This window comes from Pongo pygmaeus, chromosome 20, assembly GCF_028885625.2.
Source record: "Pongo pygmaeus isolate AG05252 chromosome 20, NHGRI_mPonPyg2-v2.0_pri, whole genome shotgun sequence".
Taxonomy (NCBI): Eukaryota; Metazoa; Chordata; class Mammalia; order Primates; family Hominidae; genus Pongo; species Pongo pygmaeus.
Window position 1 is genome coordinate 3645901 of NC_072393.2, and position 10123 is coordinate 3656023.

The following is a 10123-nucleotide window of genomic DNA, read 5'->3' on the forward strand; positions in this document are numbered from 1 at the left end:
TATGTAATTGAAGAAGGGCAAGAAGTCAATGAAATATCCCTTGAACGCCTCCTCCTACAGTAACTGTACGTCCACAAAAGTCTAAAGAAATCATCATAGATTATGAAAGCTTGGGAAACTACATTCCCCAGACACCTCCACGGGGCCTACAACTCCCAAGCACCCTTGGGCCACGGACGTCTTCCGGAAATGTGCACGTGCAAGCTGCCCGCAATACGTCATGGCGACCAAACGCCTTTTCTGGGCTACCCGGACGTGGGCCGGCTGGGGGGCCCGGGAGCTCCTAAACCCCGCCACTTCCGTAAGACTCCTAGTCCGGGATTATGCCAAGAAACCAGGTGAGCTGGGTTAAGAGGAACCAAATGGGAACGGTGGGTGCACTGAGGAATTGACAGTGCGCAGACGGTGGTTGGGAAGGTAGTGCTAGAACTAATGCGCAAGCGCAGAGAGGCGGATGTCAGGCTATATGCGCAGGCGCAGTTTGAGGGACCCAGCGCCGCTTGGTGCTCGGGCGTCTGGCTCGGAGATACTTTAGCGATTGGACCCAGGGCGCAGGCGCCAGCTTGGGGCGGAGCTGCCTGGGAGGAGGATGTGGGTTACGTGGAGCCCACGCGTTTCACTGCGCAGGCGCGGGTTGGAAGGGATTTGAGGGGAGTCTGGGGAGGTCATGAACTTGGGTTCCAGTTCTGTTTCTCTGCCTGCCTCCAAATCGCTGGGAGACCTTGGCCAATACGTTACCAAAAATTCAAAGAAATTAAGGAGCCCATTTAATTAGCCACTTCAGCAAGAACAAAACAAGGTTATTAAGGTTTAGCTGGATACAGCCTTGCCTGATCTCCTTTGTTGAAAGGGGGAAATTGTCCGATGTGCGGCCTTAAAGACAGACACATAGCAGACAAAATATAACTTGAATGACTTGGTCATTCCAAGCATCGGTGTTACTTAATGTTATGTCCAAATCCCACTTAAAGTTGCTTAATGCTATGTCCAAATCCCACTTAAAGTGATTTTGAGGCCAGGCACGGTGGCTCACACCTTTATTCCCAGCACTTTGGGAGGCCAAGGAGGGAGGATCGATCCCTTGAACCCAGGAGTTCGAGACCAGCCTGGGCAACATAGCAGGACCCTGTTTGTATTTTAAAAAAAAAATTGCCTGGCGCGGTAGCTCACGCCTGTAATCCCAGCACTTTGGGAGGCTGATGCAGGTGGATCACGAGGTCAGGAATTCAAGATCAGCCTGACCAACATGGTGAAACCCTAGCTCTACTAAAAATACAAAAATTAGCGGGGCGTGGTGGCACATGTCTGTAATCCCAGCTACTCAGGAGGCTGAGGCAGGAGAACTGCTTGAACCCGGGAGGCGGAGGTTGCAGTGAGCCGAGATCACGCCACTGCACTCCAGCCTGGGCGACACAGTGAGACTCTGTCTCAAAATAAATAAATAAATAAAAATAAGTGGGGCATGGTGGCTCACAACTGTGATATCAGCTACTTGGGAGGCTGAGGCAGGAGGATCACTTGAGCCTGGGAGTTTGAAGCTGCAGTGAGCCATGATTGCGCCCCTGCCCTCCAGCCTGGGCTTTTATTTTTTATTTTTTTATTTTCTTCAGACGGAGTCTCGCTCTGTCGCCCAGGCTGGAGTGTGCAGTGGCGCAATCTCGGCTCACTGCAAGCTCCGCCTCCTGGGTTCACACCATTCTCCTGCCTCAGCCTCCCGAGTAGCTGGGACCACAGGTGCCCGCCACCACGCCCGGCTAATTTTTTTGTATTTTTAGTAGAGACGGAATTTCACCATGTTAGCCAGGATGGTCTCGACCTCCTGACCTTTTGATCCGTCTGCCTTGGCCTCCCAAAGAGCTGGGATTACAGGCATGAGCCACCACGCCTGGCCGGGCCGTCTTTAGTTTTTAATTTTTTAGATTTTTTATTTTTTTGAGATGGAATCTTGCTCTGTAACAGAACCTAGGCTGGAGTGCAGTGATGCGATCTCGGCTCAGTGCAACCTCCGCCTCCCGGGTTCAAGTGATTCTCCTGCCTCAGCCTCCCGAGTTAGCTGGGATCACAGGCATACGCCACCATGCCCAGCTAATTTTTTTTTGTATTTTTAGTAGAGACAAGTTTTCACCATGTTGACCAGGCTGGTCTTAAACTCACCTGACCTCAGGTGATCTGCCCACCTCGGCCTCCCAGAGTGCTGGGATTACAGGTGTGAGCCACTATGCCTGGCTGAGACCCTGTCTTTAAAAAAAAGTTTTGAGTGGCCGGGCATGGTGGCTCACGCCTGTAATCCCAACACTTTGGGAGGTCAAGGCGGGCGGATCACGAGGTCAGGAGCTCGAGACCATCCTGGCTAACATGGTGAAACCCTGTCCCTACTAAAACTGCAAAAAAATTAGCCAGGCATGGTGGTGGGCGCCTGTAGTCCCAGCTACTGTCTGAGGCAGGAGAATGGCTTGAACTTGGGAGGCAGAGCTTGCAGTGATCCGAGATTGTGCCACTGCACTCCACCTGGGTGACAGAGCGAGACTCCGTCTCAAAAAAAAAAAAAAAGAAATTTTGAGTGTAGCAGAGTCCAGCCAGGGGCAGAGGCCACCTGGGACAGGGGGTTCTGTGAGGGAAGTTTGGCTTCCAGGGGAGGGGCTGGGCTGAAATGACTCTCCCTCTCCTCTCCGCAGTTATGAAGGGGGCCAAATCGGGAAAAGGTGCAGTGGCCAGCGAGGCCCTCAAGGACCCTGACGTATGCACAGATCCTGTCCGGCTCACCACATATGCCATGGGCGTCAACATCTACAAGGAAGGGCAGGATGTACCCCTGAAACCAGATGCTGAGTACCCTGAATGGTGAGTAGGCCAGGCTGTGTCATCCTGCACTGACTATTCCTTCCTCCGCCCCAGGAGGACCCCTTCCCGGAGAGGCGGATCCCCACTCCAGCCGGGAGCCTAATGGTCACACCTGCCCATCCTGGCTTCAGGGCAGGGGGCTTCAGGGCTCTGCGCCTGGGTGGTCCCATCTGTAACGGGGTGATGGGACCCATCCCTCCCTCAGAGGGCTGTGAGGAATTCATGAGATTAGAACACATGTCAAGTACCTAAAACAATGCTCTTTTTTCTTAAGCAAATACTTTAAAAAATTTTTTTTCAGGCTGGGCTCTGTGGCTCACACCTGTAATCCTGGCACTTTGGGAGGCGAGGCGTTTGGATCACCTGAGGTCAAGAGTTCGAGACCAGCCTGGCCAACATGGTGAAACCTCGTCTCTACTAAAAATATAAAAATTAGCCGGGTGTGATGGCTCATGCCTGTAGTCCCAGTTACTTGGGAGGCTGAGGCACGAGAATTGCTTGAGCCTGGGAGGCGGAGCTTGCAGTGAGCTGAGATCACGCCACTGTACTCCAGCCTGGGCAACAGAGGGAGACTTGGTCTCAAAAAAAAAAAAAAAAAAAAAAAAAAAAAAAAATTTTTTTCTTCACCCAGTCTGGAATGCAGTCATGTGGTCTTGGCTCACTGCAACCTCTGCCTCCTGGGTTCAAGCAGTTCTCCTGCTTCAGCCTCCAGAGTAGCTGAGATTACAGGCATGCGCCACCATGCCTGGCTAATTTTTTTTTTTTTTTTTTGACAGGGAGTTTTGCTCTTGTCGCCCAGGCTAAAGTGCAGTGGTGTGATCTCGGCTCACTGCAACCTCCGCCTCCCAGGTTCAAATGATTCTCCTGCCTCAGCCTCCCTAGTAGCTGGGATTACAGGTGCCTGCCGTCACACCCAGCTAATTTTTGTATTTTTAGTAGAGACAGGGTTTCACCATGTTTGCCAGGCTGGTCTCGAACTCCTGATAACCTCATGATCCGCCCGCCCTGGCCTCCCAAAGTGCTGGGATTACAGGTGTGAGCCACCACGCCTGGCCTAATTTTGTATTTTTAGTAGAGACGGGGTTTCTCCCTGTTGGCCAGGCTGGCCTTGAACTCCTGACCTCAGGTGATCCGCCCACCTCGGCCTCCCAAAGTGCTGGGAGTACAGGCGTGAGCCGCCGCGCCCGTCCTGCAAATACTCACTGACCACTGACTGCACGTCAGGCCCTGCTCCAGGCTTGAGGGATACAGAAGGGCTCGAAACAGACACAAGTGCCCACCCTGGCGGAGCTAGCTGGGGAGGCAGACAGGAAGCAGGAAGTCAGGCAGCTGTGGTGGCGACACTTCCGGGAAGAGGGCAGGAGAATGAGGGACAGAGCCGGGGTGTTTGGCTGCTCTAGTTTGAGGTTTGGGGGACACAGAAGCCAAGACAGGTGTGGGTGGAAGGGGCTTTCCAGGCAGCGGGCACAGCCTGTGCAAAGGCCCCGGGGCAGGACTGCACCTGGTGTGCTGGAGGAACAGCGGGGAGGCCTGTGTGGAGCAGAGTGAGGAGGGCGAGAGAGGGAGGAGGCAAGGCAGGGCTGTGGGCTGCAGGAAGGGTCCTGCTGTGGCCCCAAGCTGATCTGAAGGCTGGGGAGGGTCAGGACGGCTGAGCAAGTGGGGGCGGGTGGCATGATGTGGACAGCGATGGGGGGCAGGAGAGGGCTTGGCGTGTGCCAGCCTCAGATGTGCCATTGGGATGGGGTTGGCTCCATTGCTGCTTGGCCAGGGACCCACCCAGCCCAGGGTCGGGGAGGGACCACCCTGAGATCATGCAGCCAACCAGTGGGCCTGGGACCCAGCCCCGTCGCCACCTCTGCCCGAGGTGCCCAGGACACCAGGGAGCCCAGGGGTCACCGTGTAGCTCTGATTCCTGCCTGTACCCCCGTCAGGCTGTTCGAGATGAACTTGGGTCCCCCAAAGACCCTGGAGGAGCTGGACCCCGAGAGCCGGGAGTACTGGCGGCTGCTGCGGAAACAGAACATCTGGCGCCGCAACCGGCTGAGCAAGAACAAGAAGTTGTAGCGTGGTGGGCCCGGCACCCCTGACCCCCGCACCGAGGACTTGCCGTTTTCCCGGAGGACGTGGACTTTTGTGAGACAAGAGGCAGCTCCCCAACCTGGGTTTCCATGTGACCCCACAGTGGGGCTGGACCAGGGCCCTGGAGGCCAATAAAGACCTTACTGGGTAGACCCTGTTTCCCCTTGGTATTGTCTGGCTTCGGCCTGGCGGGAAGTGGGCCCCTCAGACCCCAGAGATCCCAGACTCCACCCCAGCCAGTGGCAGGCCGTCTGCAGGTCCCCTGTGCCTCTGGCCCTTGGTGGGCTTCTCTCCCCAACTCTTAGAATTCCTGACACTGTTCACAAGGCCCCGGCCCCAGATCTCAAGTTGCTGGGTGAGGGGGTGTCCTAGCTAAGCCACTCTTGGTTGCAAGGGACTCAAACCTAACTCAAGCCGTCAGAGTCAGAAAAGAGGCTTTATGAGCTTCAAGAACAGAGATGTCTGGGGGGTAGCAGTGTGGCTTCAGGTGTGGCTGGATCCAGGTATTCAGACCCGAGTCTCTCTCCATCTCAGGGTCCTTGGGTCCCCCAGGGGCTGGCACTCATGGGCAGGGTAGCCCCAGGGCTCCTGGCCGACATCCCCACCAGCGCAGCAAGTAGAATCAGAGGGAAGGGACTGCCCCTTCCTTCCTGCCACAGTTACAGCGTGGTCCTCGCTGGCCTATCCCTGGAGCCCAGGGGCTTGGGCCTTCCTTCCCCACCCCCAAGTCCTCTGTCCACTCCACTGGAGCCCAGGTCTCAACCTCCGCCCCCAGTCCACCCTCTGGAATCAGCTTTCGGCACCCTGACCGTGACCCACAGCCTGGGTGAGGACTGGCCTTCCTGCAGTCCCAACTCCTGCCCTGCCTGGCTGTGATGAGGGATCGATGGGGTGGGATCGCGAGGGCTGGAGTCCACCAGATTGGAGGAGGCTGAGGGTGACACCTAGTTAGGGAGTGATGGGGCCTGTTGGTGGGGGTAGATCACCTCATGGACCCCACATCCTGCAAAACCCCCAAGGGTCATGCCCTCGGCCCCACCCTTGCCACAGCAGCCCCACCCATGCCTAGGTGGGTGCCCTGGGGGATTTGGACTGGGCTTACCCACCCTCCGGCTTCCTCTATCCACAAGCTGGATGGGCGGGGCGGGGACCCGAGGCTAATTCTGCCCATCCCAGGGAAACCCTAACCTTCATCCTCTTAGGGGACTCTAGAGTGGAGCGGATTACCGCGCACCTGCTGTCCCCGGTGGCCTCCCTGGGCAAGCGGGGGTGTTAGCGCGTCTTGTCTCGCACTCATCGCAGGTGGTGCCAGCCCTGTTCCCACCCTCCTGTTGTTCCCCAAGGTTCTGAGGGTAAAAATCAAAGTTATAACAGCCACTGGCCCTGCCTGGCCTCTCTGTCACCTCCCTCCTCCCCTTCCTCACTCTGCTCCAGCAGCATGGGCCTCCTTGCTATTCTTCCGATGCACCAGGTGTGGTCCTGCCCCAGGGCCTTTGCTCAGTCTGTGCGTCTGCCCAGCCCCCTCCTCCCCTAGACCTTCTCCCTCCCGCCTCCGGTCTCTACCTTCATGCCAGCCTCCCCTCCTCCAGAACTCCCTATTAAAATTGCAGCCCCTGCCACACTCCGCATCTGCCTTTCCTGTTTTTTTGTTTTCTCCCTATCGCTTATCACTGTCTGAAGTCTTTTGTTTTAGATTTGTTTTTTATTTGTTTTGAGTCAGGGTCTGGCTCTGTTGCACAGGCTGGAGTGCAGCGGTGTGATCACAGCTCCCTGCAGCCTCGACCTTCTGGGCTCAAGCGATCCTCTTGCCTCAGCTTCTTGGGTAGCTGGGATGACAGGTGTGCACCACTACACCTGGCACATTTTAAAAATGTTTGTGGAGATGGGGTCTTGCTGTGTCACCCCGGCTGGTCTCAAGCAATCCTCCCACCTCAGCCTCCCAAAGCACTGGGATTACAGGTGTGAGCCACCGCACCTGGCCTGGTTTAGCTTTAAAAACAAAAATCTTTCTTGTGCTTACTGCCACGTCCCCAGTGCCTGGTGCACGGTGACACTGGGTGATGGCTGGGCGTTGGGCCACAGGACTGGTGTGTGAGGTGCCGCCTAGAGATGGGGTGCCCCGGTGATCTGGGAGTGATCTGGGGAGCCCGGGCTGGAGACGGGGAGGGTAGCTACTGCAGCTCCTGCCCTGGTGCCACACTTCTGTGGCCCAGGGGGTGGCCCTGGCCCAGGCTGTCCCATCCCATGGCTCAGGGCCCTCCTGCTGCACTGGGCCAGCTGTGCTTGCCAGTCCCAGCGGGTTCTCGGCGCCGCGACAGCCTCCTTGCTCAGAGCTCTTGGGCAATGCAACTGGGTTGGACAGAGCAGATGCTGGCCATGCCTCCGCAGGGGACATGCACGGGGCCTGGGGTCTGTGGGGACGTGAGGAACGGGCTGAAGATGACGACACGCCCAGCATCAGTCCACCTCCACACAAGGGGCCCACCCTCCCTCCAGAACCTGTCGCTGTGCCCGGACGGTAGGACTGGTGATGGGTCTGAAAGGCAGCTCCATCCACTCCTGGCCCTGCAACCTTGGGGACCTGGCTTCCTGCCTGAGCCCCGGTTTCCCTCTCTGTAGAATGGGCTGACAGCTGTGCCCGAGGTCCAGGGCGCGACGGAGAGGGGAGCGCTCACATGGCGGGTGCACGGGGAGAGGAGACCAGGCTCGTGGGAGCTGCTGCTGTTTGTTATTTCCGGGGGACTGGGAGCCTGGAGAGTGGGCAGCTCTGCTGATGGGGATTAGGAGCAGCAGAGAGATTCACACTCATCTCACAGAGTCAGCGGCCCCACCACCCACAGCCTCGCAACCCGCGAACCTCAGAGGCCCCCACGCCCAATTAACAGACGGGAGACTGAGGCCTCAGGAGGGGAGGAGGGCCCTGCCCCTGGCCTGAGAAATATTTGGGTCACCTCCTCCCTGACACTGGGGGCCGGTCCGCTGCCAGCAGGACGGGTGGTGATGGGGTGGGGGACGGGATGGGGGCAGGGGACCCAGCAGCCTGTCTCTCAGGTCCCGCTCCCCAGTGGTGGTGGCCTGGCCTGACCACAGTTGCTCCATGACCTTCGCCTAGGCCAAGGCGTGGTGGCTGTCACCAGGGCACGTCCCGGGTTCTCGGGTCGGGTGGAGGAGGGGGGCCGGGAGGGCGGCAGGCTCAGGCCGGCGGCCAGGCCCTTTCCAGAGCCTGTGCGTGTTCCTTGGCCAGCAGCCGCAGGGACGCCTCCTCCAGGGCGAAGCCATCTGCGAAGGTGGGACCAAAGGCATGAGGCCCGAAGGACGCTTGCAGCCCCGGGCCCGGGCCCAGGAGGCGGGGGAGGCCTGGCATGGCCTGCGGTCCGGGGCCCAACCAGGGCTCCAGGGGCAGCGACATGGCCGGGGGGCGAGCGAACGGCAGCGCTGGGGCCTCGGGGAGTCTCGGAGCTGCCACGGCACCCGAGCCTGACTCCAGCCGCTCCTGGCGGCGCCACTTGGCCCGGCGGTTCTGGAACCACACCTGGAGGGTGCGAGAGGGAAGGGGGGTTGCTGTGAGCTCAGCTGCTCCCTGCCACTCCTTGGAGCCCCTCTGCACACCCCAGCCCTGGGGGTTCTGCCTCCCGTCTGACCCGACTCCCACCTGCTGCTTCGCTGTTCCACCCCAAGAAGGCGAGGATCTCCGAAGTGTTCCCTAAGCCCAGGCTCCCCTCCAACTCCTCACTCCCCTCCTTGGCCTCCCTTGGCCCTTAGCAAGTAGCCTGAGCTGCCCAACCTGGCATTCAAGGCCTTCAAAAGCGTTGTTACCCACATCATTGTCTGCCTCTTCCTTCACCCACTTCACGCCCGGCTCAAGGGAAACGCCGCCAACTTAACCCCTCCACATCTTTGCACACACTGTTGAGGATGCCTAGAAAAACACCCCTTTTCCTTCCCAGCTGGCACACTCCTACTCAAATGTCAAAACCTCAGCTCCCACACCCCCTCTTCCAGGAAGGCTTCCTAGCTTCTCTTCTGCTCTTGTGCCGGGAGGGTCAGGATCTTGCTTCGCTTCCCTCCCCAGGTTGCAAAAGATGTGTGTGTTGGGGGGTGCCCTCACCTGCACGCGCACCTCAGGTAGGTGCACCTTGGCCGCCAGCTCCTCACGGCTGTACACATCCGGGTAGTGAGAGGCCTCGAACGCCCGCTCCAGCTGGTGCAGCTGGTAGGTGGTGAAGGTGGTGCGGTTCCTCCGGTGCTTCTTCTTGGGGGCCTCCTCGCCCGGCCCCAGACCCCCACCCTCGGCTGCCGGCCCCTCGCCCGGGCTCAGGAACATGGCTCCCACCTGGCGGGACGGCAGCGGGACAGATGGCGGGGAGACGGCCGGGGGGGCTACCGGCAGGCACAGGGCAGGGGAGCCCCAGGCTTGCCTCCCGGCTCCGGGGAAATCTGTTCCCTCCACTGGGGCCGGCATGCGCTCTGCATCCCCGGGCTGTCCTCCTCGGGCTTGGGGGGGTCTCCTGCTGTGCCTCTGTCTGCTCTTCGTTCTCTCTGTGTGTGTCACCGTCCCTGTTTTCCCCTCTCTGTGGCTGTCACGGCCTGTGTGTGTGTGTGGCGGGGGGTGGGGGTCAAGGATGCCCCCCTCCCCATCAAGGAAGGCAGGATCCCTTCTCACGCCCTAAGCCCTCCCTGGGGGGATCTCTGCCCCCACCACCTCCTACCCAGGCCCACCAGTGCGCACCCCGCACTCACCGCCCACGGCAGCCCCTCCGTCGATCTCCACGAGGCACCTGCCCCAGCGGGCCCGGCGCCGTGTCTGCTGTGGCCTGGCCCCGCCAGACCCGAGCCAGGTCGGGGTTGGGTGGGGGAGGATTAGCTCAAGGTGATTAATTGAGGCGGCCCCTCCCACTGGGTCCTGGGCTGTTCTGGGCCAGGAGGAAGGGCAGGGTGGGTGGAGGGCTGGGGCTCGAAGTGGGTGGCTGGGGAGATAGTCTTACAGGCCCCACTGCCCCTTGCCATAAGATGCCAAGGGCCTCTCCCTCTCTGGGCCTCAGTTTCCCTGGCTATAAAACTGCCACCCTAGGACCTACCCTGGGGGGATTTCAGCTTCTCAGAGCATCGCACAGAAATTGGCATACAGGGGGCACTTAATGAATGCCCACTGTTAATATTTTTATCTGCTGGGGGCAGAAAAAGGTGTCTTAGAATTCACAGA

At 59.0% G+C, this 10123-nt stretch overlaps 2 protein-coding genes across 3 annotated transcripts; one reads left to right on the forward strand and one right to left on the reverse strand.

The window, feature by feature from the left end:
- The first annotated feature begins 179 nt into the window (after positions 1 to 179).
- Positions 180 to 5070, forward strand: MRPL54 (mitochondrial ribosomal protein L54). Its single transcript, XM_054466055.2, has 3 exons — positions 180 to 338; positions 2676 to 2841; positions 4773 to 5070. The coding sequence occupies exons 1-3, from the start codon at positions 221 to 223 to the stop codon at positions 4903 to 4905; spliced, it is 417 nt and encodes a 138-aa protein (XP_054322030.2). The 5' UTR covers positions 180 to 220; the 3' UTR covers positions 4906 to 5070.
- Positions 5071 to 6602: 1532 nt separating this feature from the next.
- On the reverse strand, positions 6603 to 9726 carry RAX2 (retina and anterior neural fold homeobox 2). 2 transcript variants are annotated; one of them, XM_054465718.2, is made up of 3 exons: positions 9661 to 9726; positions 9029 to 9253; positions 6603 to 8452 (listed from the first exon to the last, which is right to left on the reverse strand). In XM_054465718.2, the coding sequence occupies exons 2-3, from the start codon at positions 9242 to 9244 to the stop codon at positions 8114 to 8116; spliced, it is 555 nt and encodes a 184-aa protein (XP_054321693.1). In that variant the 5' UTR covers positions 9245 to 9253; positions 9661 to 9726; the 3' UTR covers positions 6603 to 8113. The 2 variants fall into 2 exon arrangements, with proteins under 2 accessions (XP_054321693.1, XP_054321692.1); XM_054465717.2 differs by having other exon boundaries at positions 9029 to 9507.
- Positions 9727 to 10123: the final 397 nt, after the last annotated feature.